This window comes from Pongo pygmaeus, chromosome 11 (genome assembly GCF_028885625.2).
Source record: "Pongo pygmaeus isolate AG05252 chromosome 11, NHGRI_mPonPyg2-v2.0_pri, whole genome shotgun sequence".
Taxonomy (NCBI): Eukaryota; Metazoa; Chordata; class Mammalia; order Primates; family Hominidae; genus Pongo; species Pongo pygmaeus.
In genome coordinates this window covers 131,498,239-131,526,092 of record NC_072384.2, presented here as the reverse complement: position 1 = coordinate 131,526,092, position 27,854 = coordinate 131,498,239, and the positions used below count along the sequence as shown (strand labels likewise).

At 51.2% G+C, this 27,854-nt stretch overlaps 1 protein-coding gene and 1 long non-coding RNA gene across 7 annotated transcripts in view; one reads left to right on the top strand and one right to left on the bottom strand.

The window, feature by feature from the left end:
- The window catches only part of GPR55 (G protein-coupled receptor 55), a 57,488-nt gene extending 48,337 nt beyond the window's left edge, over nucleotides 1-9,151 (top strand). For 3 of the 6 annotated variants that reach the window (XM_054478453.2, XM_054478452.2, XM_054478451.2), the window contains exon 2: nucleotides 1,844-9,151. In XM_054478453.2, coding sequence (XP_054334428.1) covers nucleotides 1,978-2,937 — 960 coding nt within the window. In that variant the 5' untranslated portion in view covers nucleotides 1,844-1,977 and the 3' untranslated portion in view covers nucleotides 2,938-9,151. The remainder of the gene's footprint in view (nucleotides 1-1,843) is intronic. The other 3 variants (XM_054478450.2, XM_063648090.1, XM_054478454.2) reach the window with 1 other exon arrangement.
- LOC129031773 (uncharacterized) lies at nucleotides 8,408-26,346 on the bottom strand. The gene is made up of 4 exons (XR_008501118.1): nucleotides 25,925-26,346; nucleotides 17,328-17,535; nucleotides 15,841-16,972; nucleotides 8,408-8,534 (listed from the first exon to the last, which is right to left on the bottom strand). It is a non-coding gene; the product is annotated as an uncharacterized LOC129031773 (long non-coding RNA).
- Between the last annotated feature and the right edge of the window lie 1,508 nt (nucleotides 26,347-27,854).

The window sequence follows — 27,854 nt, the reverse complement described above, 5'->3', positions numbered from 1 at the left end:
GAGGAATATGCAAGAAGCTGTAAGCCATGCTGTCTTTGGAAAGGACAGTTGAGGCCGTAGGGTACAAGGAGGCTGACTTTCCTACGCTTGTTCTTTTGTTCTGTTCGAATATCTTATTGAGCGCATGGAATACTTTTAATATTAATAAAAAGCTATGAAAAATAATAACAGAAGCTTTAATTAATAACAGAAGTTTTAGGAACAGGTGCAGGGCCTCCCACCTACAATCCCAGCACTTTGGGAGGCCGAGGTGGGTGGATCACCTGAGGTCAGGAGTTCAAGACCAGCCTGGTCAACATGGTGAAACCCCATCTCTACTAAAAATACAAAAAATTAGCCAGGCGTGGTGAGTGTGGTGGTGCATGCCTGTAATCCCAGCTATGAAGGAGACTGAGACAGGAGAATCGCTTGAACTGGGGAGGCAGAGGTTGCAGTGAGCCAAGATTGCGCCACTGCACTCCAGCCTGGGCGACAGAGTGAGACTCCATCTCAAAAAAAAATAAATAAATAAAAATAAATAGCTGCAGTGGTCACTAGTATGGGATTCTCTGATGGGAGTCCATGCTGATGTCTCCTCCCTGGTACATCGAAATCTTGGGATCTCAGCACCTGCTAGCCAGGAAGTCATGGAAGGTGGGAGAGGCACAGGAGGGCGGGTCTCACGGCAGGACCTGGCTGCACTTGCTCACCCAGCTGCTTTTTGCCGAAGTGGTTAAGGAAGATGCCAGGCATAAATGTCCTGTCCATGCCATGCCCCTGTGCTCTAGTGAATGTGGCACATTCCATGTCTAAGGCCAGTCCAAGTCAAGTACACCAGCAGCATGGCCTCACTTGTGGGGAGAGGGAAGAGTGGGTGAGAAAGGAGGGAGCAGGGAGGTGGACAGAGGTGGGCAAGTGGGGAGAGGGTGGAAGTTGGGTCATATTTGAGTCCTCTTTCTAGCAACCTGGTTCTGGATGCCTGGATTGAACACCTGGTTTGGTCCTGCTCCAGGGCTCCATACCTTGATACAGAACTCCACAATGGCACTCACCCCCTCACCCCAAATTGACCAGGCTCGGACCACACCCCTGTACAACCACACCTACAGCCTTGGTCTTCTTGTCCCTGAGGCCACTTCTAATTTTCTGCCTGACTAAAGGCCTTTCCTTGCCCTGTGGAGACCTCAGGGCCCCGCTCCATTCCCTCTGGGGATGCCATTTCTCCCATATCTGTCTATTTTCTGTCTGGTTTTCTCTTTGGGGTACAAGAGACTGCAGCAGCTGCAGACCTTATATCTTGGCAACTATGAATCCCTGACAAGGGACTCCAACCCTCTGCCTGGAAACCCAAGCAAAAGTTGTGTTGATTATCACGGCTTCTTGGAGAGTCAAACATCTGTCCCTGAACCAATGAACTAACCAACTACTGTGTCCAGGGGAATGCAATGCTCTGGTGTCAATCATCCCTGGTTGCAGGTTGACTGTGTCCAACCATCAGGAAAGTGGGTGGGAGGAGGACAAAGGGGACAAAAGGAGCTGAGTCCTGGAAACAGCATTTGAATCCCTGATCCAGCTGCTCCTGAAGTCAACCCTACCCTAGTTTTCATGTTTTCCATTATGTGAAACTGTCTCTTTGCTTCAGCCTGTTTGGGTCTGGGTATGTGCTGTTACTTCTTTCAACAAAAGGAGTTCTGATTTAAAAGACAGATGTCCATGCACAGCAGGGTTCTATATTTGTCAAAGAAGAATGTGTGTATGGTAGAAAGAGAGTGAGAAAGCGAGTCTGGAATGATATACACAAAAAGTAACAGTGGTTGCATCTGGGCAGCAGGATTAAAGGTAATTTTTCTTTTCTGTGTTCTAGTTGTGATTCAATGGGCATGAATTGCTGTGTGATGCTGGGGAGGTGTTTGTGATTCTTGACAAAGTCATTTGAATCCATCACTTCAAGAGAGTGAAAGGAGCCCCATCTGATCTGTTGGTGTTGTAGGAAGAAACATGAGTCAGCAAAACACCAGTGGGGACTGCCTGTTTGACGGCGTCAATGAGCTGATGAAAACCCTACAGTTTGCAGTCCACATCCCCACCTTCGTCCTGGGCCTGCTCCTCAACCTGCTGGCCATCCATGGCTTCAGCACCTTCCTTAAGAACAGGTGGCCCGATTATGCTGCCACCTCCATCTACATGATCAACCTGGCGGTCTTTGACCTGCTGCTGGTGCTCTCCCTCCCGTTCAAGATGGTCCTGTCCCAGGTACAGTCCCCTTTCCCGTCCCTGTGCACCCTGGTGGAGTGCCTTTACTTCATCAGCATGTACGGAAGCGTCTTCACCATCTGCTTCATCAGCATGGACCGGTTCTTGGCCATCCGGTACCCGCTCCTGGTGAGCCACCTCCGGTCCCCCAGGAAGATCTTTGGGATCTGCTGCACCATCTGGGTCCTGGTGTGGACCGGGAGCATCCCTATCTATAGTTTCCATGGGAAAGTGGAAAAATACATGTGCTTCCACAACATGTCTGATGATACCTGGAGCGCCAAGGTCTTCTTCCCGCTGGAGGTGTTTGGCTTCCTCCTTCCCATGGGCATCATGGGCTTCTGCTGCTCCAGGAGCATCCACATCCTGCTGGGCCGCCGAGACCACACCCAGGACTGGGTACAGCAGAGAGCCTGCATCTACAGCATCGCAGCCAGCCTGGCTGTCTTTGTGGTCTCCTTCCTCCCAGTCCACCTGGGGTTCTTCCTGCAGTTCTTGGTGAGAAACGGCTTTATCGTAGAGTGCAGAGCCAAGCAGAGCATCAGCTTCTTCTTGCAATTGTCCATGTGTTTCTCCAACGTCAACTGCTGCCTGGATGTTTTCTGCTACTACTTTGTCATCAAAGAATTCCGCATGAACATCAGGGCCCACCGGCCTTCCAGGGTCCAGCTGGTCCTGCAGGACACCACGATCTCCCGGGGCTAATGGAAGGACATCCTGTTCAGGGGAAGAAAGCCCTGGCCCTGAATTCTGGTAACGGATATCGCGTTCCAGGGTTTTGATGTGGTGGGATGATCCGCACCATCTTCACTGATGTGCTTCCCTTTGATGCCCATTGAGTGCCAGCTTTGCTCATTATACCCCAAAGGCCTTTTTTCCACTGCCCAGACAGCTCCACATATACCACCCAGTGTTCAGGGATCTCTGAAGAACCCACAAACCAGGTGAATTACTGATTTCTAAGTCCAAAAACTATAGAGCAGAAGAATTGAGAAAGAGAATGAGACCATGTCAACGAGGCTGTTTCCAACTCTCCCCATTTTCGTGTTCGACTGGGAGGTTCTGGAAAGAAAGAGAGAGAGAGAAAGGAGGTAAAGGAGGGAGCCAAGAGAGTCAGTGATGGGGGAGAGTGTCTTGGGCAGAGGTGGGGTGGTAGGGATGAATGAAGCCCCTTTTTAGTTTGGGTGTCCCAGAACGGAGCAGACTTGCATTTTCCAGTCCCTTCTGGAGCTGTGTTGCAAAAACCTCATGGAGATGACAGCAAGTAGGGGTGGTGTTGGGGCTGGGCAAGTAGCGTGGATCACCTCAAGTTTCCAGTGAGCCTCAGAAAGGTGAAGGAAGCCAGCCACATCTTTCTGTGCCTGTGAGAAGACTGCAGAATGACTGACTGGGGTGTTGATGACATCCAAGAGCCATGAGCGGGGAAGGGAAAGGACACTCCTGGGGAAGGAAGAAGACAGGCCCAGGGCTGGAAGCACACAGCCCCTCCCCCATCACCATCAGGGTGTCCACAGCATGGAGTGTTGGTGCTGGCCCAGGGTGAAGAGAGGCAGTGGGATACGGTCTGGGAGCGGGGAGACCCCGACCTGCTTTCTATCTTGAACAGACTGGGAAGTTGCTGATTACACCTAGCTTCCTTGAAAACAATGGCAAAGAATCAGGCCTGCCTTGGTTCCACCATAGGAGGGTGGAGGAGGTGCTGTCTTTCTCACCTGCATCCTGGCTGGGCAGCTGGTACCCATGGCACTGCCCATGGAGCTGTCCCTCCCTGGCAGCTGGGAGGGAGATGAGGCAGCCAGGCACAAGGGTGTGGCCTTGCGAAAGAAGGCAAGAGGGGGTCCCTGCAGGTCCCAGGAAACTGTAAACAACTGAGTCACGCCTGGATGGCTTCTCAACGGATCTGGAGGAGGAGTGCAAGTGACAGGGGAAGCCTCCCAATGACTCAGCTGCTCTGGAGAGTGAAATGATGAGAAGGATCCATTGTGGGGTGGTTTTGCATGACAGATTGAGTGGGATGAGGAGTAACTGATGAGACTTCATGTGAGCCAGGTCTTCAGGAGGAAAAGCAACTGCGGTCTACTTGTAGGATCTGGGCTCAGTGGGGGCCGAAGGGCTTGGGAGGGGTGGCGGCCTGAGGGGAAGAAGAGAAGCATTTGGATAAACCTGGGCCTGCGGGGAGGAGGAGGAGGAAGAGGAAGAGGAAAAGGAGGGGAAGCTGAGCAGTGGCCCTAGGCTTGAAGCCTGCAGGGAGTACAGGGTGGGTGGGGAACCTGGCTGAGCTGCTTCCTGCCTGAGAGCCTTTCCCGGCTGGCCTAAGAGCCGTGGACAGACAGGAGTCGCCTTCTCAGGAGCAGCTCCCGCTGTTGCTGTGCTCAAGTGGCACCCTGTACACCTCCTCCTAGGTGGACGGAGGGAAGGGTGAGGAAGAGAGCGTCAATGAAGGGGTGGAAGTGGATGTGGAGGAGTGACCAGACCAGACCAGACCAGACCAGAGGGATCGGAGGCTCAGGACCCCTGGGCTGGGCCTCTAGGAACCACAGCCACAGAGTCAGGCTCTGCAGACCCAGAGGTAAGGCTGCCTGGCTGTCCCAAGCCCCAGACACTCCTCTCCTTGCCTGCAGGCTGCCCTGTCCCATGGCCACCCTAGACAGAGACACCACCCGTGATACTCTGAGGAAGCCAGACTTTCGCACGCAACAGGGCATTTGGGGCTGGTTCGGGTCAGAGTCCACAGGTGGTGGATTTAGGGACCACTCTCCTCTCACTTCTTTCTCTGCATGAGGAGTTGGGAGCCTGCCTGGTGGAGTTGAGTGATGCCCTTCATGTGCACTTGGGTCTACCAATGTGCTTAGGGCCAGATGGGCTTCCTAAGAGACAGGGGTGGGTGGACCTAACCACCTATCATCCCCAGCGATGTCCAAACATAAAGTCTTATCTATGTGCAGTATGACTTTGTCCAGGTGACAGAAAGGGCTCTAGACAGCTGAGAGGAACTGATCATGTAGGGAGGGATGGGGAGGGGAGCCAGGACCCAGGAGCTGCATGACTGTAAGAGGAAGGTCCTTGGAGGGTATCAGCAGTCTCAGTGTGATGTGACAACTATGGACCTGTGGGTGTGCCCTGGGGACCCGTGACCCATCCCAAAACACTGTGGAAAGAAGGGCCTTTTCTCCGTGGGGACCCGTGTCTGTGGGAGTGGGCACAGGTCCGTGCTGCAGGCCACTATGGCTGCTCGGCAGAAAGGCCGAGAGTTTGGACCCACATAGCTGCAAGCCAAGCTGGCCCATAGTCAGCAGTGGGGCCCAGTGGCACAGGAGGGGCGGAGGGTTAGCATTGGAAAAAATGACTTGATTAATCTGATTCGCCAAATAAATAGATTCATGTGATGCCATGTGACCTTGTCTTGGACTAAGTTTACTGGCCCCGGAGAAGAGCAGGCCCCAGATGGCCCCTGCCAGGTCACCCAACAATCTTGGTCTCTTCAGCAGCCACCTGGCCACCAAGTGTGGGGCTGCAGGGAGTGGCCCTCCCTGCTCAGGAGCACAGCTGGGCCTGTCCAGGTGACCAGGAGCCAGACCCTTTGGGGCCTACTTGCCACTCCCCCACATCCACATGGGTGCTTGGTTCTCTGTGGTAGCAGCCAGGCTGCACAGACCCCGCATACTCAGCTGCAGTCGACCCCACCCTGCCCTTGCCACCTTGTCCCACCACCACCTTGTCGCACTGCCGCCGTGACACTGCAGCTGCTTCCACAGGCCCTGGCTCCTCCGCATACACAGGGGTGGGGGGCCCAGTATGAGAAACCTGCTGACCAACCTAGGGGCTGAAGACACAGGGCCAGTCTCTAGAGGTCCTCCACGGTGGCCCTTCCCTCCCTTCTCTGACCTCTTGTGGTGGGAATCCGACTTTCCAAGGGTGGATTCTCATAGGTTCTTCTCCGCGCTTCACAGTGAATTTTGCTAGCCTTTGGAGAGCTCCCGGAAGCTGTGCACTGCTAGGCTCTGGCCCGGGCCACTCTCTGTCCTGAGTTCTCCACAATCCTGAGCGCAGCTGATCACGGCATGGGTGCTGAGGGCCAAGGGGGGCATCTTTGCTCCATCTAACCATCTCCTACTAATCTAGGAGCCACCCCCCATGTAGGCCACGTCCCCTAGGGATAGTGACCACCTCCCCTTGGCCCCCAGGGAGGATTTGACTTGGAGAATGTCAGTTCACAAGGTGCATTTGTCAACTATATTCCTCTTGAGTTACCTCTCTGGGGACCCTCGGAAGCTGAAAGTCATGATACTAATACTATGTAATTGCCACAGGATACCAAAGACGTCTGGAAGCGTAAGATAACACCCTTGTAGCAAGTGACCACAAAGGGATGGAGATTGCAAAGGTGCTTGAAATGACTGAGGCCTGGTAACAGTTGTAGAGATTCCTAGAGGTGAAAAAGGATTCGGTTAATAGACCAGTGCGGAAAGAAATTGGGCAGAGCCACTGTGTGGGTGTGAGGAGAGGCTGGCGTGCAGATCAGTCAAGAGGTAGGGGTGGGGACATCCCCATAGCAGGAGGAGCTGTGTGGGGATGCCCACACCAGACCGCCCTTCGTCTGTCCTCAAGGGTCAGTTGTACTGTGGACAGCGACTTTCCAGGGCCAAATAAAGGCTGGCAGGGACCACTTGACAACCTTACCACTGTGGGGGGACAGAGGACTCAAAGACACGCCAAAGGTACCTTTTCTGGGTGAGCACTCCCCTGAAACTACCATCACAGTCCCCACTGGCTTTTTCTGCCCAGAGCTGGCTTCTCTGGTGAGCCCAGGGCACAGAGCCATGAACGGCCATTTGAGGGGGTGTGGATAGCAGGTCAAGAGGGACTCCAGGAGCCTGAAGTGGAAGGACAAAACAGACATCCCTCTGCCCCACTTCAGGCCTGAGTGCTCCCTCCCAGGCCAGGAGCCTGTAAGAGATGCCTTCCTTGCAAAGCTGTTGCAGAAAAGGCCACACGGTGCCTCAATCATGAGTCACCACAGAAACGTGGCCCTTTGTGCTTTGAAGTCTCGTGAGGTAGGATCAGAAGCACTGTCACTTCAAAGCCAGACCTTTGAGGCTTCAGATGGCAGCTTTGTTCCGGAGGCCCACGCCTGAGTGAGTGTAACCAAGATGCTGCCTGCAAGGGGGACCTGCATCTCCACCGGGGCCAGCACAGTTATGCAAAGGCTGCTTAGGGTGCATAAGCACCCTAAGAGAAGAAGAAGCCTCTCTTCTCAGTAGGTGGCTTCGGGCTGTGCGTCGTGCAGATGAAAGAGCATACACATGTGCGCGTTTCTCGTTCAAGCAGTGTCTTGGAGCGGCTCGCCAGTGGAGGCCACACAGAATTTAGGAAAGTTGTGCCAGAGTTGACTAGATCTGGCTAAACCCAGATTTTCCAAACAGCCGATTCCCCAAGTCAGTGCCTAGTGAATTGCAGACGGAATGACCCTGACTTGGGGAAAACTAATGTCCAATGACCCATTGATCGCCATGTGAGCCCCCAGCCAAAGCACAGTTCTGGGAGTGGGTGGAGGGGTTTCCCTGAGGGCAGTAGAGAAGCCTTGAGGCCAGTGGGCCTGGAGTGGTTAAGGAGGGCTCTAGAGGACCAGCTCAGGGTGGGACATGTTTGTGGGGGTGGGTCTCCAGACAGCATTAGGTAGGTGGAGAGACCTCTCCCTCCCCAAGATGGGCCATGCGTTGCTGGGCAGTGGGCACTGGGCACTGGGTGTGGCCCCCTTCGGCAGTAGATACCAGCCTCTTTGCTGTGGATTGCCTTCAGTTTCCTAAATCTTCAGTGCCAACTTCAAGTCGCAGCCAGGGCACAGCTTTCACCAAGGAGAATCAGTGTGAGCTTTATAGCAGAGCATGAGACCCAGAGATGCCTGGAGGGGGGAACCCACAGAAAATAGGACTTCCCATATTAATGGAAGGTGGGGAGCAAAGTCATTATTCTCTGAGTATTATTAAAGGGTATATGACCCCAAAGACAGGACTATTTCAATTGCATGAGCAAAGTGGGATGAAATTGATGGTTAAGAGATCTGTGAGTATTGATAGTTCTTCCCTGGGACTTTACACTGCAAAAAACACCCATATACGACAAGTATGTTGTCAGTCTACCTGAGCTGCCATAATAAAACACTGCAGACTGAGTGCCTTAAACAACAGGAATTTGTGTCCCACGGTTCTGGAGGCTGGAAGTCTCAGATCGAGGTCTGGCAGGGTCAGTTTCTGGTGAGGCCGCTCTTCCTGGGTTGCTGATGGCCACCTCCTCACTGTGTCCTAAGAGGCAGAGAGAGAGGAAACAAACTCTCTGGTGTCTCTTCTGCTAAGGACATTAATCCTACGGGATCAGGCCTCACCCTTCCTTCATTTTACCTTAGTTGCCTCCTAAAAGCCATGTCTCCAAATACGGTTACATTGGGAATTAGGGCTCCAGCATGTGAATTTTGGGGGGGGGACACTTCAAGTCACAGGAACGGCTTCTACGCTGACCTGGAGTAGAAGTCGCACTTCTCTTATTTCTTCAAATTGAACGTAACTTGCCCTAATTCATTCACCAAGGTTTACTGGAGGATGCTCCAGCTCCATTGTCACTGGAGCCCTTCTGCTCCCAAGATCCTGCATGGGTCCTAGCTGGGGCATACCTTGATGACTGCACTATTTGCAGAGAATCCTGGGTTTCAGTCCACACTGATCACAGCCACGGTGCCCATCGAGGACTGGGCCCTTCAACAGAGGCATCTGAATGACACTTGGGCACGCAGCTCACTCCTGCAGGCCCCAAGCCCTCCATGTTAAATGCTCTTGCACCTTCACGTCTGAGGCTCCTTGAGCAGAATGCTTGTCTGGGCTCTTCTTGGGAACCACAATAGCCCTGCACCTTCCCCGGCTGACCTTTGGACTCACAAACCTAGTATCCTTTTCAGGTAGGGCTTTAGGCAGCCTCTGAGAATGGTGAAAGCTCTGGCACTAGGTCTTTTGTTTTGTTTTTTCATTTGTTTGTTTTAAGACAAGATCTCACTCCTGTCCCCCAGGCTGGAGTACAATGGCATGATCACAGCTCACTGCAGCCTCAACCTACTGGGCTCAAGGGATCCCCCTGCTTCAACCCCCTGAGTAGCTGGGACTGTAGGTGCACACCACCATGCCTGGCTAATTTTTGTATTTTTTGTAAAGACAGGGTCTCGCCATGTTGCCCGGGCTGGTCTTGAACTCCTAGGCTGAAGCAATCTACCTGCCTTGGCCTCCCAAAGTGTTGGGATTACAGGCGTGAGCCACTGTGCCCAGCAGGCCATGGGGTCTTAATTCATCTCATGCCATCGATCCTCCTGCAGTCAGGAGGAAGCCTGTGGACCTTCCCCAGAAGGGAAGTTTCATATGCATCAAGTAAAATGCATGAAATTAGAGAGGAAACCAGATATATGGAAATGTGGTCACCAATGCAGCAATATATATATTTCTTTAGGCACTGGATAACAAGATCTAGTGATGGGTTTAATGATTATCATAATTTTGAATTTATGATGAGCTGAGAAGTTATTTTGAATTATCTGCAGCAACTGTAGTGGGATATGAGAGTATCTGTGATGTCTATTGGTGACAAGTCCTAGGAACCACACCATGTATCGTACTGTGGTGTGATGTCTACATGCATAATGGAAGGAAATGCTACCTTCAGTTAGTGATTAGTGAAAATAGCATGTAATATTTTCCCCCAACAAGTTCGTGACACCCCTGAATTCTACTCCTGATCCCCAGGTTGAGAACTTCTGGGTTAGGCAGAGACATAAGGAACCTGGGCACAGGTGTTCTTCCTCTGGTGAAGGATCATTTGTGTGCCCACTTTGTTATGCAAATGTGAGCCCCCAGGGTCCCATCCTCTTCTTCTTGGGGTTTGGGCTGACCCAGGACCTTTGTTTGAGGGGCTTAGAGAAGCTGGCCGTCCCTCTTTGTATGCTGCACTATAGGAAGCGGAGTCCCAGGGCCCTCTGAAAGCAAAGACACCCATATCCCAGTCCCCAATCTCAGAGATGCAAAGTCAGGGATACCTGTCTAGGAGTTGTAGGGCAATCCAAGAAGCTGTGGCAGGGGCAAGCAATGAGGCCCCCAAAATAAATCACCTTGTTTTAAGGGAGATCTCAGCTGATGACACTGTTCTGGCCAGCATGGAATGTGGCTGATACTGGACACCCCTTCAAACCCAGCCACCCTGCCCCAGGAGCCATGCTTTGGGAAGGGATGGCCGAGTGTGAAGTGATAACTAAAAAGAGTCTTAAGCCTGAACCTCAACCACCAAGGGCATCCCAGCCTCTCGGGCAGCAGCATCCCTCCTTGAGACACCAAGCTGCAACAGTGACACCTTGTGACAGCTTGGAGAAACAGCAGCAGAGGCTGATGGAACCCTGGCTCTCCTCCCTCAGGTGTGGAAGCAAAGGAGGCCCCTGGGGTCTTTGAGTAATTTGGGGGCAAGTCTTCTGCCTAAAAGACACATAGGAAAAAATAAATTAAGCAATAAAAGAAATTTGACCATTCTGTAATCTAAGTTGGTGAAGTAGGTCATACCAGTTTCACCATCATCATCGTCTTATATGATATTTTATTACTATCACTGCGTCCTGGCATGTATCTATGTAGTAAGTTCCACTATCAGAGTATGACCTTACCTACTTTTATGGTTTTGCTTTTTGTTTTTGTTTTGTTTTTGGGACAGAGTCTTGCTCTGTTGCCCAGGTTGGAGAGCAGTGGTGTGATCTCAGCTCACAGCAGCCTCTGCCTCTCGGGTTCAAGTGGTTCTCGTGCCTCAGCCTCCCGAGTAGCTGGGACTACAGGCACCTGCCACCATGCCCGGCTAATTTTTCATGTTTTTAGTAGAGATGGAGTTTCACCCTGTTGGCCAGGCTGGGCTCAAACTCCTGGGCTCGAGTGATCCTCCCACCTCGGCCTCCCAAAATGCTGGGACTACAGGCTTGAACCGCTGCACCCGGCTCCCTAAACTTATGTTATAAAAGTTCTTATGAAAGTACTTGGGGTCACCTAATTGTCACCCCATCAAGAATCTCCAAGGCCCAACCACTCCCAGCAGATTCTGCCTTTGACACGATTGTGAATTCCTTTCCCCAATTCCAAATCCCCTCCTGTGGTATCTCCCTGTCCCCACCACTGCAAACTACCACCCTTCCTCCAGCTCGCAGCCATCTCCTCCTGCTCTTCATCACCTGCTCTTAGGGGTCAGTTGCCTCTGGTATAACTTCTTGGCCAGGGTTGTACCTCCAAGGACTATATACATTGAAACTTGGAGCAAAGCTGTAGTTCAAACCAAGAGAGAAACGCTTTTATAAATACTGTATCTCCAGTGACTCTGAAACTGCAGCAAACAGGCTGCACAGGTGGGGTCCAGCACCGACTTCCCAAGGCTGCACTGCATCTGAAACCAACCAAACCAGGTGAGGGGGTGGCATAAGGGAAGGAGCACTCCCTTGGCAGGATGGGGCTGGGGGCTGTTTCCAGTTGCTGTGCATTACCATCCATCTCCATCACCCCTGGCCTTCAGGGAAGTCTCCCACCAGTTCTCCCTGGAGTCAGTTGTCCTTTATTGGAGAAAGGAAGGGGGAAGGTGCTCCCTGTGGGCTCAGATATACATGGAGGACAGTTCCTGTAGGACTCAGGGCTCAGAGGAGAATTTGGCAGTTTCCAGGACTATGATGGGAGATGCTAGGGTTCCCACTGAATGTGGAATAAAATCACAAGCCCTTCTGCTTGGAGATTTAAAAAGGGGGGGTGACCCCATAAATCTGGAGGAGTAGGGGCTAGAAACAGGTCTGTAACAAGACCTTGGCTTGAAGGGAACTATTGTGCAGACGTGAAAGCTGAGGCCCGTGGGGGCGTGAGCAGCACCAGCTCTCCGATGCCCTTGTAAGTGATTTTTGCATGGCACCCCATGCTAACCCCCACTCTGGGTCTCTGTGTCCTGGCCCACCGTGCCCACTCCAAAATCCTCTCAGGGCTCTTCAAAGATCCTGAGCCATCAAGGGGTGACCCATCTGCTCCCCAATAGAGGCTGGCACAAGCCCACCCACTGGCTTCCACTACTCAATTGCACCTGGTCGAGAACAACCTTATTCTCTCCTTGTCTGTTACACCTCATTTGGTCCTCCCTTGCACTGGTGTCCTAAGTAGAAATGCTCCTTCTTAATCATCTCTCACAGCAAGGGCTCATGGCTCCCATCCACCCTGTGTGCCTGGCACAGGCTGGGTGCAGAGCAGAGCTGATAAATACCTGGTGATTGACAGCTGCAGTCATCACCACTGCCCCAGACCTCGCTTCAGACCAGGAAACAACTGGAGGCTCAAAGACCCTGGGTCCTGGCCCCGTAGCACCAGCTAATGATAACAGACAGCTAGGGGCTTGCTCCAAGCCCCTTATACCTGGCTGTGTGCAGGAGCCCTCTGGTAGGATAGATGATAATGCCGGGGTGCCTGGTGTGCCCCAATCACCAGTTAAGAAAATTCTCATATTTCTCTCAAGGTTCAAATAACAACTTTAAGCCCCTCAACATTATGAGAAGGGGCACTTGCGGCTTAGATAAAATTTCCAGCGATAGCATCATGTGGGGATTTAAAAAGTGCTGAATCTCTGTAACTGAGAGGAGAGGGAGGTGATGTGCCCTGAAAGTCACTGGTGACTCAAACCCTGGTTCAGGGGTGATGAGGAGACAGACACTCAAGTTGCTGGTGACAGGTTGAGATGAAAAAATGTTCCCTGAAATGTGAAAGTGGAAAGGAGTTACCTTCTGTGGAATTAAAAGATGTCTTTAAAACCAAATGCATTAACTCCTACAGGAGACATTTAAACAATTACATGCACACCCCTAATAGTTTGTGTATTCAAGCTGGATCTTCTCACTTGGAAAAACGATCTCTTTTGTATGTGCATCTTCTTAATGGCCCAGTGGGAGATGCCGTATACTCAGGGTTGCCCTGGGTTTGAGCATAGATGATGTACACCCCTAGTTCCTGGTGAAACCCAGGTCTGGGTGAATGGAGCAAATCCAGATCCTTCTAATGGGATAGGGAAGCAGATTGGCTCCTGTTCCCTGTCACTGAGTGATCCAAAGGACCAAGGCCAGGGACCCTTGCACCAAACTGTGCTGTCAGATTCTGTCTCCCAGCGGGGGAGCCCGGGGAAGCCCAGGGCCACTGGAGTCACCTCCAGGCAGTGCACGTTGCTCAGCAACCTCTTTGCAACTGTGAGCTGCTCCACATCCCTGCGAAGAGCCTTCTTTTGCTTGAATTAGCTGGAGCTGGTTTCTCTTGCAGTGAACAAAGAACCTTCCTGTTAGCAAAATGAAGTTTCCTGCTTCAGCAAGAGAAAGGCTCCTTATGGGGAGATGGGAGAGGGGAGTGGGAAGACAGAAGCCCTGGGTATGGGTGCTTGGAGATTCTCTCTTTCCTGGGGGTGGAGGGGGAAAGGGAGAGGGAGATTGTATGGCCAGACCTCTTCCACAGCCTTAGGACAAGGGTGTAAGCCCTTTTGACCATCTCACTTGAATTCCTTGGGAAATACCAGGTTAGGGTGTTTTCTTGGATGAAAACTCGGGTGGTGCAGGCAGCAAAGCCCATCATCGACGGCCCCAGGGAGCCACGTGCAGATTCTTCCCTTTCCTGCAGTGTGCCCTGGGCTGCAAGGCCCTGTCTAAGGACACCGGGGTGGACTGAGGCTGCCACAGGACGGCATGGAGGGTATGGAGGAAACAGGAAAGCTGCTCGATTCATCGGCATCTGACAAAGTGTTCTGCCTACACCATGCCTGCTGCAGGAGGCACCTGGTCAGATGTTGGCCCTTGCTGCCCACTAAAGGTCAAAGAGGTGATGGGGATCCCTCATCTCCACATCACCCCAGGAATTCTCTGACTGTCCTTGGGTCTCTCTGGGAAGGCTTCTCTGAGCCCCCGGCCCTAGTTGGGGGTCCCTCCTCTGTGATCCCATGGCACCCTAACTTTCCACAAGGAACTGGGGTGATTGAGGGTCTCTTGGGTGCAGGGAGCTCCTTCAGATTTATTATGGGAGCTGGGTGACAATGATGGTTGCACAACTTTATAAATTTTCTAAAAATTACTGAATTATTAAACAAGAAAGAAGGAAACAAAACCTGTTTTGTTGAAGGATGTACATGGAAATAAAGAAGACAGGACTCTCAGCTCCGTGCAAGGCTCCCTGGGTCCCCAGGACAGGCTCACAGCAAGACCTCCCTGGAGGTCTCCATGGGGCCTGGAACACAGCTCAGGTTTGGAAGGGCTCGAGGGTCCAGGGAAGTCTATTGGCTCTGCTCTACCCTTCCTGCCTTTCAGTCTCTGTCTCCTACCACCATTGTCCCAGCTGGCGGCCACTATCTCTGCGGGCCTCTCCACTCGTGTCCATCACTGGCAGCCTGAGGATGGGCTACCTGTGAATCACGTGCTCCTCCCTGGTCCAATCAACCACGGCGGAGGAGATGGGGCCATGTGAGATGCCGCCTATGGGGCCGCCTGGAGCTGCTACCTTCAGCAGGGGCCTGGCAGGTGCTCTGAGGCTTTGTGTGTTTTTCTCCACCTCTGTGCCAGGAGGCTGCTGCCCTTCAAGTCTTATGGGGACACAGTCATGTCCATTCACACTGTCTGCAGTGGCTGCTTTGGAGCTACAGCAGACCAGAATAGTTATGACAGAGACTGTATGGTTTGTAAAACTGAAAACACTTGTGATCTAGCCCTTTGCAAAAAATTTCCCTAATGCCTGCTCTGAACTATAAACTCTTCAGGGAAGGGACTAAGTCTTGTTCATCTCTGGATCTTCAAAACTTCGCAGAGTGTCAGACACATAGTAGAAGCTCAGTAAATTGTAGGAGCTCTATTAAATAGATAGATAGATGGAGTCTGGGCTGAATCTGTGCAGTCTATGTCCTTTACTTTAAAAAGAGGCTTCCCGGCCAGGTGCAGTGACTCACACCTGTAAGCACTTTGGGAGGCCAAGGTGGGTAGGATCACGTGAGCTCAGGAGTTTGAGACCAGCCTGGGCAATGTAGTGAGACCTTGTCTCTATTAAAAAAAATAATAATAATAACCAGGTGTGGTGGTGTGCTTGTCATCCCAGCTACTTGGGGGGCTGAGGTGGGAGGATTGCATGAGCTCGGGAGGTTGAGGCTGCAATGAGCTATGATCCTGCCACTGGACCCCAACCTGGGTGACAGAGTGAGACCCTGTCTCAGAAGGGAAGTAAATAAAAGGAGGCTTCTCCTAGACAACACTCTCCTCCTGCTCTTGCTCATTGAACAAGGTAACCAAATGTCCCAGTCTGTCCAGGACTGAGGGAGTCCAAGGCTATTCAGTGTTAAAGCTTGGAAAGTTCCAGGCAAACTGGGATAATGTGGTTCCTTATATTGGATACCTGGCCTCTCTATATATTGAAGCACCTGCCTGCCTCATTTGGACAATGAATCCACTGTAGTTAGCCAGGTAGAACCATGCATGCCTAGTAGAAATAGGAATACACATAACCAGCTGCATAACAGATTCAAACAACATAACAACAGTGTAAAGGAGCAAGGCAGTACCTGGTGGTAGCAGTTGTGCTGAAGATTCTGGGTGTTACCAGTGAAGCGGGTAAGATCCCGTGAGGCTGGGATGGTGGAGAAAGGCTTTCTGGGAAGCTGGAGTCCATTCAAGTCTTGATTGGATGAGACAGAATCATCTCTGGCAGAGAAGGAAGGCAGCGACTTTACTGGTGCATGAGGTCCCTGGTGTCCACGTATCAGTCCCCAGGGAAAATTCAGATTGGTCACATGTCAGTTCCTGAGCCAAGTTCTGTGGCCAGAGGAATAAGGCACTGACTGGCCAGCCAAGATCACACGCCCATCTCAGAGGCAGGTTGGGTGCTGACTGTGGTACTAAGAGGATCCCGTGAAGTGGAAGTGGAGCTCTGGAAGGAACTCAGAGTGGCTTGGTTTGGGTTTCTTGGAAAGCAGAGTGGGAAACAAAGGCTCCTGTGCCCCTCCTTTGGTAGGGAGGTGACCCCAGGGAGCAGGCGTGAGAGAAAGGGGAGTGTAGCTGGGAAGGAAGTGGCGCCAACTCCAGGGTGTGTTATGGAGCTGGCCACGGCTTGGTAACAAACATTACTGCTTGCTCAATCCCAAGGACCATCTTCCGGGAAGCTGCACAAATGTTTCTCGGCACAATTCTTTTGGGAGAAAGGGAGAATAATTTGTGCACAGGCTCCCAGCTTGCGTTGGGTCGCCTGAAGGGTGTTAATTGCCTCTACTTGCTGGTTGTGGATGGATGGATGCAGTGTCTCCCATCCTAGTATCCAGGCAAGCCTAAGGGGTGCATAGCTGGGACCTGAGGCAGGGGCTGCTGGGTGTGCCTGGGTGAAGCCTGTCTGAGTCCATGCAGAGTTGGTGGTCTCAGCTGTGGCTGGGGCCAGTGGCCAATGGCCCACAGATAAGTGAGAGGGTCCAAAGTAGCACAAAAGAAGTGTCTCACAGAAAAGGAACTTGAGAGCATGGGGTCAGATAAAACTGAGTCACCACTGTCCTCCTCAAGAACACCTGGTGTCCACGCCTCTAACCAGGGCTTCCTGGTGTTTGCACAAAGAGATTATCAGGTGGCCGGGAACGATCAGACTGGAGAAGTCATTCGGTGGAGGGAAGGTCAGCTGTCCTAGTGAGATCCAAGGACAGTCCTTAGCCCCTGCTAAAAGGAAAAGGTGGAATTAGTTAGTCCCCTCTGTGGAATCCAGAAAGCTCCTCTAAAAGTTGCTCATCAAATATTTAATGAAGCTGAACAGAAGTCATAAACCCCAGTTCCCTTGTTTTCTTGCCTGTAGCGGAGAGTTTCTGACACAGCCAAGGGTGTGGATGTGGGTGGAGCTCCAAGGTCAATCAGCGTGGTTTGAAATTTTGCCAAAGGACCTGGAGAGGGTGGCAAGCTGCTGGGTGGCAGAACATCACGGAGGAACCATGTCCACCCAGCCCCAGCCCCTAGCCAGAGATGGACGAGGAATGTGGCCTCAAGCCTACACCGTGCAGGAGTCTGTCCAGCTTACCGTGTCCGGGTCAAGCCCCAGCCCTCCTCTCTCTGCAGGAGCCAGAAGGTCATAAATCCAAGGAGCTCAGTCCCATTTCTTGGCCTTCAGGGCTGGGGAGGGAGAGGGTGACCGTCAGTGGCTGTTTATGGGGCCGGTCATCATCTACCTGAACAGGAATAGTCAAGTCTTCTGCAGTCTGACGGGAACATTGCCAAGGTCAAAAAACCTGTGAAGACATTGGCCTTGGTGGCACAGTATGACATTTATTTATTTATTTACTTATTTATTTCTTTATTTTGAGATGGAGTCTCCCTCTGTCACCCAGGCTGGAGTGCAGTGGCTCTATCTCGGCTCACTGCAACCTCTGCCTCCCAAGTTCAAGCAGTTCACTGCCTCAGCCTCCTGAGTAGCTGGGATTACAGGCGCCTAGCCCCACACCCAGCTAATTTTTTGTATTTTTAGTAGAGATGGGGTTTCACCATCTTGGCCAGGCTGGTCTTGAACTCCTGACCTTGTGATCCACCCATCTTGGACTCCCAAAGTTCTGGGATTACAGGAGTGAGCCACCACGCCCGGCCTAGTATGACATTTAATATGAATCAAACACATAGGTCCCCTTGTTTTCTTGGTTGGTCTGGGCATACCTGTCCCCACAGTGCCCTGGAACTCCCCCATCCCAACACTTAGCACACTGTCCAATAACTTCCAGTTTCTTCTTCTACCCGACTAGACCATCAGTCCTGCGAGAGTAGGGTTCGTTTCTTGTTCGCCTTTCCATGCCCAGCACACAGCCCAGGCCCCACCACCCTGCCCAGGGCCCACCACCCTGCAGACTCCGCAGCAATGCTCCAAAAGCCCGTTTTATGTCTTGGTCTAGACATCAGGTCTACCCAGACAAAGAGGCAGAAGAGTCTGGCCCATCTTCGGGATACCAGGTCTGTGAGCTCCTAGAGGATAGGGGCAGCATGCTGCTCCTCTCTGTCCCCAGTCCCCAACAGGGCCCAGAACATAAGAGGGCTCAAGAATATGTGTTGAATGCATGACTGACTCACTTCTCCTTACTCACTTCTGTTTTGGTTCCATCCCAGTCTGCAGCCTGGGTGAGCTGAACAATGCCATGCACAAAAGAAATTCTCTTAACAGTTTGGAAAACTGTGACACCTTCTCTGTGCAGAAACGGAAGTGGAAGTGGTGGGGGGTGTCTTCACGGCTCCCAGCCTCGGGACACATGGTGTGGGGTGTTTGCACCTGCTGTGCACCCGAGACCCCAAGGAGGGGGGACCATGTGTGAAACTGGTGAACACAGCCCTCCTGAGCCAGGGCATCTAATTTCCCAGGCTCTTGGCTGCCCAAGTGGGGCTACTGAAACTCTGAGACTTGGCATCAGTCACCGAAATGCTGTTCTTTCCATTCTGTTTGCCCCAATTCTGGTAAATGTGAGTTTTATTACCAGCAGCAACAACAAGAAGACAAAGTCAGAAGCGATCCAACTGGAAGCCTTCCTGGGTTTGGAGGCACAGCCTCTGCTCAGCACAGCCTGGCCTGGAGAGGCCTGGGGACAGCAGTCTCCCCGGTAACAGTGGACCAGAATCAGGAGCTCAGCGACAGCTCTGCTTGGGAGGGGTCACCTAAGGGAGAAACAACCTGGGTGGGCCTGTGTCTCAACTCGGGATTGCAGGCCTGGGAGGTGGCTGCCCCCTGGGTGGTCAGGGGCTAGGATACCCTCCATGATGCCTGGAGAAAGGGGCACTCCTGAGACAGGACACATTTCATCCCCTCCCACCCTCCTGCTCTAAGGCCCCCCATCGCCACAGCTCTCTAGGCAGCCCAGGCCTGCCCCGGCCCACATGAACCAGGCATTTCTGAACGCCTAGAAAAATCAAGTTTTATATTTTAAAATAGAAAGAAAGGGCTTTTGCTTCCCAGACCAGCTAGAGCTGCCCCATTTCCCAAATCACACAGTGCTCCATCTGATTGCTGCAACTACCGCTTCTAATTGTCTGAATCCAGAGAGGCCTGGGGACTACCCCAGGACGGGTAAGCCCTGCCCCCCACTTCCCACCAAAACTGCATGGTCAGGGCCTGGGCTGGGAGCCTGCAGATGGGCACCCAGGCTCGCAGTGGCTGCCGTGCGCTGAAACTGCAGCGGATGTGGCTGCCCAGGCTGAGGCTGGGGCTGGGGCTGGGGCTGGAGCTGGGAGTGGCCTCCTCTTAGAAGCCTTCTTCTTTTCCCTACCTCTACCACAAAGGGGAGTCCTCCTGAAGCATCCAAGAAAATGAAGCTGGGGAGTTCACCTGCATTGAGGTGCAGCTAGCGGTGAGGACGGGGACCAGAGACTCTCATGGAGCACGTGGAAGCTGTAGGTTTACAGCACTGGCTTCCAGTTAGTAGGAGCTGGTGTGGGGGGCTTCGGGTCAGGAGCAGAGGGCAATGAGAGCATTATTCTCTAGGAGGGGGCAATGGGTCCCAACCTGGGAGACTCACTGCCTAAACACCCTGCCCAGAGCCAAGACCAGATTCCTCTGTACTGCTGCATCTCCAGAGTGACTCACAGGAAGAAGAGGAGAAAAGGCTGAGGGGATTTGGGAGGTGAGGATACTAGAGGCAGGGAGGGAGCAGAGATAGAGGAGGTAGCAGCGGCAGGTGCTGAAAGGACTTGTGGTGGGAGAAGTTTTCCACCATCGTCTGGATGCTGTGTGTGCTCAGGATTGTCTAAGTTAGACAATTCGGAATTCTTTTGAGCTGTGGGCTGTACAGACTCATGCTTCTGACTGTTGTGAGCTCCGCTGAGAACTTCTTTAATGCTATCAACAACCACATGAGATAGATATTATTATTTCCAGTTTATAGAGTAGGAAACTGAGACTTGGAGAGATTGAATAACTTGCTCATGCTTGCTGTGGTAGCTAGTATCCAAAGATGGCTGCAGACAATCTTGCCCTCCCTATACACACACGGCACTTCTCCCCTCAAGAGGTGGTGCTTATGTCCCCTCATCTTGAATCTAGGATGGGCCCCCAACTTCTTTGGCCAAAGAATGCAGGGGAAATGATGTCCTGGGACCTCAGAGCCCAGGCATCAAGTAGGCTTGACAGCGTCTGCCTCCTCCCTTTTGGGACCCAGTCTCCATGTTGTGGGGAAGCCCAAGCAGGAAAGAGGAGAGGACTATTTGGAGGAGAGTTGAGGCTCTCAGCTGACAGTCCCAGCTGAGCTCGGAACTGATAGGATGCTATCGTTGAAGTAGATCTTCTTGCCTCCCTAAAGACAGCTCAGATAATGACACACAGGGCACAAACAAATCATCCCTGCTCAGCCGTTCCAAACTGTAAAATCTTGAGCACATAACTACTCTTTTTTTTTTTTTGAGATGGAATCTCACACCGTTGCCCAGGCTGGAGTGCAGTGGCACGATCTGGGCTCACTGCAACCTCTGCCTCCTAGGTTCAAGCGATTCTCCTTCCTCAGCCTCCCGAGTAGCTGGGATTACAGGTGCCCACCACCATGCTCAGCTAATTTTTTGTATTTTTAGTAGAGACTGGGTTTCACCACGTTGGCCAGACTCGTCTTGAACTCCTGACTTTGTGATTCACCCACCTCGGCCTCCCAAAGTGCTGGGATTACACGCGTGAGCCACCACACCCGGCCGATTACTCTTTTAAGCAACAAGGTTTGGGGTATTTGTTATGCAGAAATAGATAACCAAAACAATCATCCAGCCAGTCAATGGCAGAAATGAGATTCAAACCCAGGTCTGGTAGTCCAGAGCCCACTGTCTTGCCACCAAGCCCCAGGGCTGCTCTACCACCACTGACGCGTAGGGTATCATCCAAAGCTCTGAGCCTTCACCCCAGGTTGAGGCTGCTCAACTTCCTTTCATGTCCTGTTCCCTGAACTCCCAGCTCAGCTGAGGGTTAGGGGGGTGCAGGTGGCCTCAGGTTCAGACTCCCCGTGGCAGCCCCTCCTCCGCTTAGAACCAGCTGCCCCAGATGCCTGCTGGGGGGCCTGCAAGACCTAAACCATCTGTCGACCTAATGAGACTTTCCTCTCCTTTTCCCTTTCCCCACATCTCTTCCTCCAAGTCTAGATAAAGACTTCACAAGTCCAGGGAAAAAGAAATCAGATGCTGGTGAGGTAGCAGGAATGGGGCGGGGGGTCCCTGGGTCCTCTACGCCTCCATCACCGGGGGTTAGCTCCAAGGAAGAGACTTGTCAGCCCCTCAGGGATCTGAGAAAAGAGGGGGATTGTGCCCATGAGTCAGACATTCCAAAATAAAGGACATGCAAAGGAGGCGACCTCAAACCAACTGTGCAACTCTTGCGCATCCTCCACTCCTGGCTGCTAACTGAAGACCAAATAGAGAGAACATTTCCTTTTTTTTCTTTTTTAGAGACAGAGTTTCACTCTGTCACCCAGGCTGGAGTGCAGTGGTGCGATCATGGCTCACTGCAGCCTCGACCTCCCAGGCTCAAGCAGTCTTCCCAAGTAGCTCGGACTACAGGTACATATCACCATGCCCAGCTGATTTTTAATTTTTTTGTACAGACAAAAAATTTAAACAGCCTGTGTTTCCCAGGCTGTTCTTGAACTCCTGGCCTCAAGTGATCCTCCTGCCTCGGCCTCCCAAAGTTCTGGGATTACAGGGGTGAGCCACGTGCCCAGCCAGAGAGAACATTCCTAAGGAGAGAACGATCACAGAGTCCAGCGCACCACCCCTCTGCCTTATGCCTAGTGAGAGGGGCTTCACTGAGACTGCTGGGAGACCTGGACATGGGGCCTGGGAGTAATTTGGAAGGGGGCCCTGTGGACTGGGTGGGGGCCAAGCCCCTGGGGAAGCAAGTAGTGAGAGGCTGTGGCTGGAGCTGCCTGCTTGTTGCTTGGAGCACAGGACAAGAAGAGGTGCGTGCCAGCAAATAGCCCATTCTGCTGGATTCTGTAGCATCAAAGGGTGTGTGAATGTTTCAGAAGCTGGTCTGAGTTACTTAGATCCAGTCCAAGAAAATGAAGCTGAGGGAGAGTTTGCCTGCATTGAGGTGCAGCTAGTGGTAAGGACGGGGACCAGGGACTCTCACGGAGCATCCACCTGAGGGAAGGTGAACTGGTGATGCTAGTGCTACAGTTTGGATCAATGTTGGAGGTGGGGCCTAATGGGAGGTGTTCTGGTCATAGGTTGGATCCCTCATGAATAGATTATTGCCTTCCTACAGAGGCGAGTGAGTTTCACTCCGTTAGTTCTCACGAGAGCTGGTTGTTAAAAAGAGCCTTTGCCTCCCGTGTCTCTCTTGCTTCCTCTCTCTCCACATGATCTCTGCGTGTGATCTCACGCCAGCTCTGTTCACCTTCTGCCACGAGTGGAAGCAGCCCGAGGCTTTCACTAGATGCCCAGTCTTCCAGCCAGCAGAATTGTGAACCAAATAAGCCCGTTTTCTTTATAAATTCCCCAGGCTCAGGTGTTCCTTTACAGCAACGCACACCGCCTAAGACAACTAGTGACCTCTCCTGCTCCGACGCCCGACGCCAAGCCCTCATGCCACTGTCCCAAACTTGGAGGCACCGAGGAGCCTAGTGAAGGGGAGGAAAAGTAGAAGCATGAGGCAGAGGCATGGAGGAGAAACCCGCTAAGCTCCCCACGCACCTTGTAGGCTTCCCATGTGGGCAGGTCTGGGATGGGGCAAGGGAGCTGTTTTAACTTCAAATGCCACCTGGAGTCTCAACTGTTTTGATAGTTAGATGTTGTAATTACTGAAATTGGATTTGTGTGACTAAAAGTTACCCAAGGGATTTTTATTATCTTGGATGGACCAGAAAAACCAAGAAACCTACCTTCAATTTCATCCAAGGTCAGAGGAGAACCCACCCCACCGACCAGGTTTGAAAAGGTAGTGGGGAGAAAGAATTGTTTTCTGATTATACTCTACAAGGCTCCCTTGTTCAATAAAACTGTGACACAAACACTGGGAACAATTCTGGTGAATTTAGGAAGAAAGGAATTGATCGACGGGACACTGGGTGGCTCAGAGTCACTGGGTGGGCTGGAGAAACCACTTCAGCAATTGGGAGACCACAAAGGGAACCGTGGGCTCCAGAATGTGGAGAGGATGCCACCACCTCCCTGATGCCCACAAGACTCTGTGTTGCTGTTGTCCCCTCTACCAGGATGCATTTTTCACTGTCCCCCTTCCTGAGTCACTTGTCCCTATGGCATGGTCTGGGTGTGATATGGTATGGCTCTTTGTCCCCACCCAAATCTCATCTCACACTGTAATCCCCATGTCAAGGGAGGAGCCTGGTGGGAGGTGATTGGATCGGGAGGCAGTTTCTCCCATGAGTCATCACTCATGGGTTCTGGTTGTTGGATAATTGTCTGGCACCTCCCCACCGTGCTCTCTCTCTCTCCGGCCACATGTGAGACTAACACGTGCCTTGCTTCCCCTTTGCCTTCAGCCATGATGGTAAGTTTCCAGAGGCCTCCCCAGCCACGTGGAACCGTGAGTCAATTAAACCTCTTTCCTTTATAAATTACCCAGTCTCAGGTAGAATCTTCATTGCAGTGTGAACATGGACTACTACAGAGAGGAAACATCTGATTGGCTGAGCCTGGTCACATGCTTGACTCCAGCCCCAAGGGGCACTGGGAAAAACAGATTCAGCTTAACAACAGGGATACGTCCTGAGAAATGCATCGTCAGGCAGTTTCATTGTGTGAACATCGTAGTGTGCACTTACACAAATGGCATAGCCTACTGCACACCTGGGCTATACGGGTTAGCCTGTTGCTCCTAGGCCACAAGCCTGTGCAGCATGTTTCTGTACTGAATACTGTAGGCAATCGCAACACAATGGTGTGTCTAAACATAGAAAAATATCGTTCAAAATATGGTAGGAAAAATAAAGATATGGTACACCTGTATAAGGCGCTTACCATGAATGGAGCTTGCAGGACTGGAGGTTGCTGTGGGTGAGTCAGTGAGTGGATGGTGAGTGAATGGGAAGGCCTGGGACATTACCAACCACTGCTGTAGACTTTATAAACACTGTACATTTAGGCTACACCACATTTATGAAACATTTTTTCTTTCCTCAATAATGATGTAACCTTAGCTTACTGTACTTTTTTTTTTACTTTATAAACTTTTCAATTTTTAAAAACCTTTGGACTTTTCTATAATAATACTTAGCATAAAACACCAACACACAGAGCTTCACAAAGTATTTTCTTTGTACCCTTAGTCTATGAGCTTTTGTTCTTTCTTTTTCCTTTTTTTTTTTTTTGCGGCAGAGTCTCCCTCTTGTCACCCAAGCTGGAGTGCAATGGTGTGTCTCGGCTCACTGTAACATCTGCCTCCTGGGTTCAAGCCATTCTCCTCCCTCAGCCCCCCAAGTAGCTGGGATTACAGGTGCACGCCACCACGCCCAGCTAATTTTTGTGTTTTTAGTAGAGACGGGGCTTCACCATGTTGGCCAGGCTGATCTCGAGTTTCTGACCTCAGGTGATCCGCCTGCCTCGGCCTCCCAAAGTGCTGTGATTACACCACGCCCAGTCCCCCTTTTTTTCTACTAAAATTTTTTTTTAACTTTTAAACTTTTTAGTTAAACACTAGACACTAACACACACATGAGCCTAGGCCTACATAGGGTCAGGGCCATCAGTATCACCATCTCCATCTCCACATCCTGTCCCACTGGAAGGTCTTCAGAGGCAATGCATGCATGGAGCTGTCACCTCCTATGATGACAATGCCTTCTTCTGGAAACCTCCTGAAGTACCTGCTGAGTTTGTTTACAGTTAACTTTTTTTTTAATAACTAAAAAGAGTACACTCTTATTAGCAATTAAAAACACAGTGTAGTAAATACGTAAACCAGCAACATAGTTGTTTATTATTATTAAGTATTAAGTACTACACATAATTGTATGGGCTATACTTTTATATGACTGGCAGTGTGGTAGGTTTGTTTACAGCAGCATCAACACAAACACATGAGTGATGTGTTGCACTCCGACCTTACAATGGCTGTGACGTCACTAGGCAATAGGAATTTTTCAGCTCCGTTGTAATTTTATGGGACCACTGTGGTATGTGCGGTCATTGTTGCCTGAAACGTTGTTATGTGGTACATGGCTGCATAATAGTAGGTGGCTTGTGTCTCCCATCAAAACTGTTTTGGAGGAGCAAATCCCGAATACAGGAACATGATTCAGATGATGGCCCCTGGTGGGGAAGGGAGGGCAAAAATTAATATCTTTGAAAAGGGCAAACTGAAGTGATGACCGAGTTTACCTAGAAATTATCAAGATTACACATTCTGCCACCAGACTAAGGGAAGGTTTGAAAACTAGATTATTACACAAAACACACTATTATACAAAAATAAAGATACCAATAAAGATACTTTGGACACCTGAGTTTGTGGCTATGAAATTCATACTTACCCCAGAGATAATGCGAGACATGAACAAAAGTAATCAATGAAAAACTGCCGGCATACTGACTGCTTGAACACTGTGGGTACTCGCTCAGTGTGGGACAAGGGTGCTGGCTAAAGTCCCTCCCCTCCCCTCCCTCCCCTCCCTGTCCTCCCCACCTCCCCCTGCCTCTCACCCCCCACCCCATTACCTCACTGCTGCCAGCCTTCCCTTTCCCATCAGTCTTCCGTTAGGTGCAGAGCCCTGGCTCCTGAGGGGCCAGGCTGGACGTGGCTTCCAGTGACAGGGCCCTTTGTCTCACAGGTGGGAGGCTGGTGTGCAACCTTCATCTGCTCCCACGTCTCTGCCTCCGTGCTCTGGCAGCTGGAGTGGGTGCAGCATGGAGCAAGGATACGGAGATGCCATGGTGGGCCACCGTAACTGCCAACCCTTCTAGGACTGCACCCCTGTCAACCCTTGCTGCCCCAGGCCCTAGAGTCAAAGCCTCTCTTCCAGTCCCCACAAGGAACAGGGCCCCAGGAGGAGAGCAGGCTGCCCCCGTGCCCCTGGCCCTCAGAGGGTGAATTTCCCTTTCGTGTTATATTTTGCCCACTCTCTGACATTCCTCCTCCCCACCTTCAAAGCTCAAATGATTCCCCAGGAAGCCCGCACTAGTCACTCTGATCTCTCCCTCCTCTGAACCCTGTGCTGCCAGGTCACATGCAAAACACATGTCATTAAAGCTGGAAGAGACCTTCAGAATGACTTGGTCCAAACTCCCCATTTTACAGAAGGGCAAGTTGGAGCCTGGAGACGGTGTTAGCCCACCACAGCTGTACAGCTGCACCAGGGGACAATGGCAGAGTCCAGATACCCTGGACCTCCGGACACAGGACCCCCTCCTTACTGCGGGGACCCTGCATGTACTGCCTTGGGTGGTCTGCTGTGCCTCCCCATGAGGGCATCTCTCATGGAAATGGGCTCTTCTTCTTTCCCAGGCAGAGAGCTGGAGGTGCCCAGGGCCCCACACCTGACATGGCCAGGGTGGGCAGGGGCCAGTCCATCATCATTCCCTAAGCAATTATTGGAGCTCTGAGGTCTCTGATAAGTAACACTCCAGCACCAGTGGGTGGTAACTCCTTCAGGCAGAAGGCTGAGCACGGTTTCCATGGAGACCGCCCAGGCTCTGGTTTCCAAGACAACACTTGCACGAGGTTACAGAGCTTCCTATTTATGTCAACTTAACATTTCCAACTGCTCTATTCTTCTGGCCAAACCCGGGACCTAATGCAAGGCCTCCATTCTAGGATGGGTGACAGTCCTCAAGGGCTGGAGGGAAGTGGCTGAGACTCTGTGCAGTTAGGTGAAAGTGAGACATTGCAGCCAGCAGGGCCTCCTCAAGCCCAGGGGCAGGTGTACAGAGACCAATACACGCTTATGCTCATGAATTATAAAAAGGTGTGGAAAGAGACATAGTCCTACAGCTTCCTGCCATCCCTGCTCTCCAGAGGGAACTGGTGTTACAAGGCTTTGAGTGCGCGTCCAGAAATAGCATATGCACATCCATAGCGCTATCACTTAAGAAATTCACAAACGGGATAGAGATAAATATATACTCTTGCTCTTGCCACCTGCTTTACCCTAATTATAGATTTCGGAGAACTTTACACATCAGCACAAATAGATCTACCTCATTCTTTGTAATGGCAACAAAATACTGTACCTTTTTAAAAAACCAAGTCTCCAACTAAGGGACATTTGTCTTTAGTTTCTTGCTATTATAACAACAAACATGCTTGTACATATACTTTTGCATATCCTGTGGAGTACATCCATAGGATACATTCTGGGTCAAAGACATTGCATTTTAAAATTTGATATTGCCAAACTAATTTACTCCCATTACAGGCCAATGTTACAAAAAACATATATCTAAAATTCCTAAACAAAATGTTAGCAAATGGAATCCAGTAGCACAGATATAAGAAAATACCTCATGACTAAATCAGTTAGCAATATTCGCCACATTAACAGATATGCAAACATATGAATAGATGCAGAAAAAACATTTGATAAAACAATTTAACATCAATCCTTGATTAAAAATAAAAACACTTTGAAAACTAAGAATAGAGAACTTC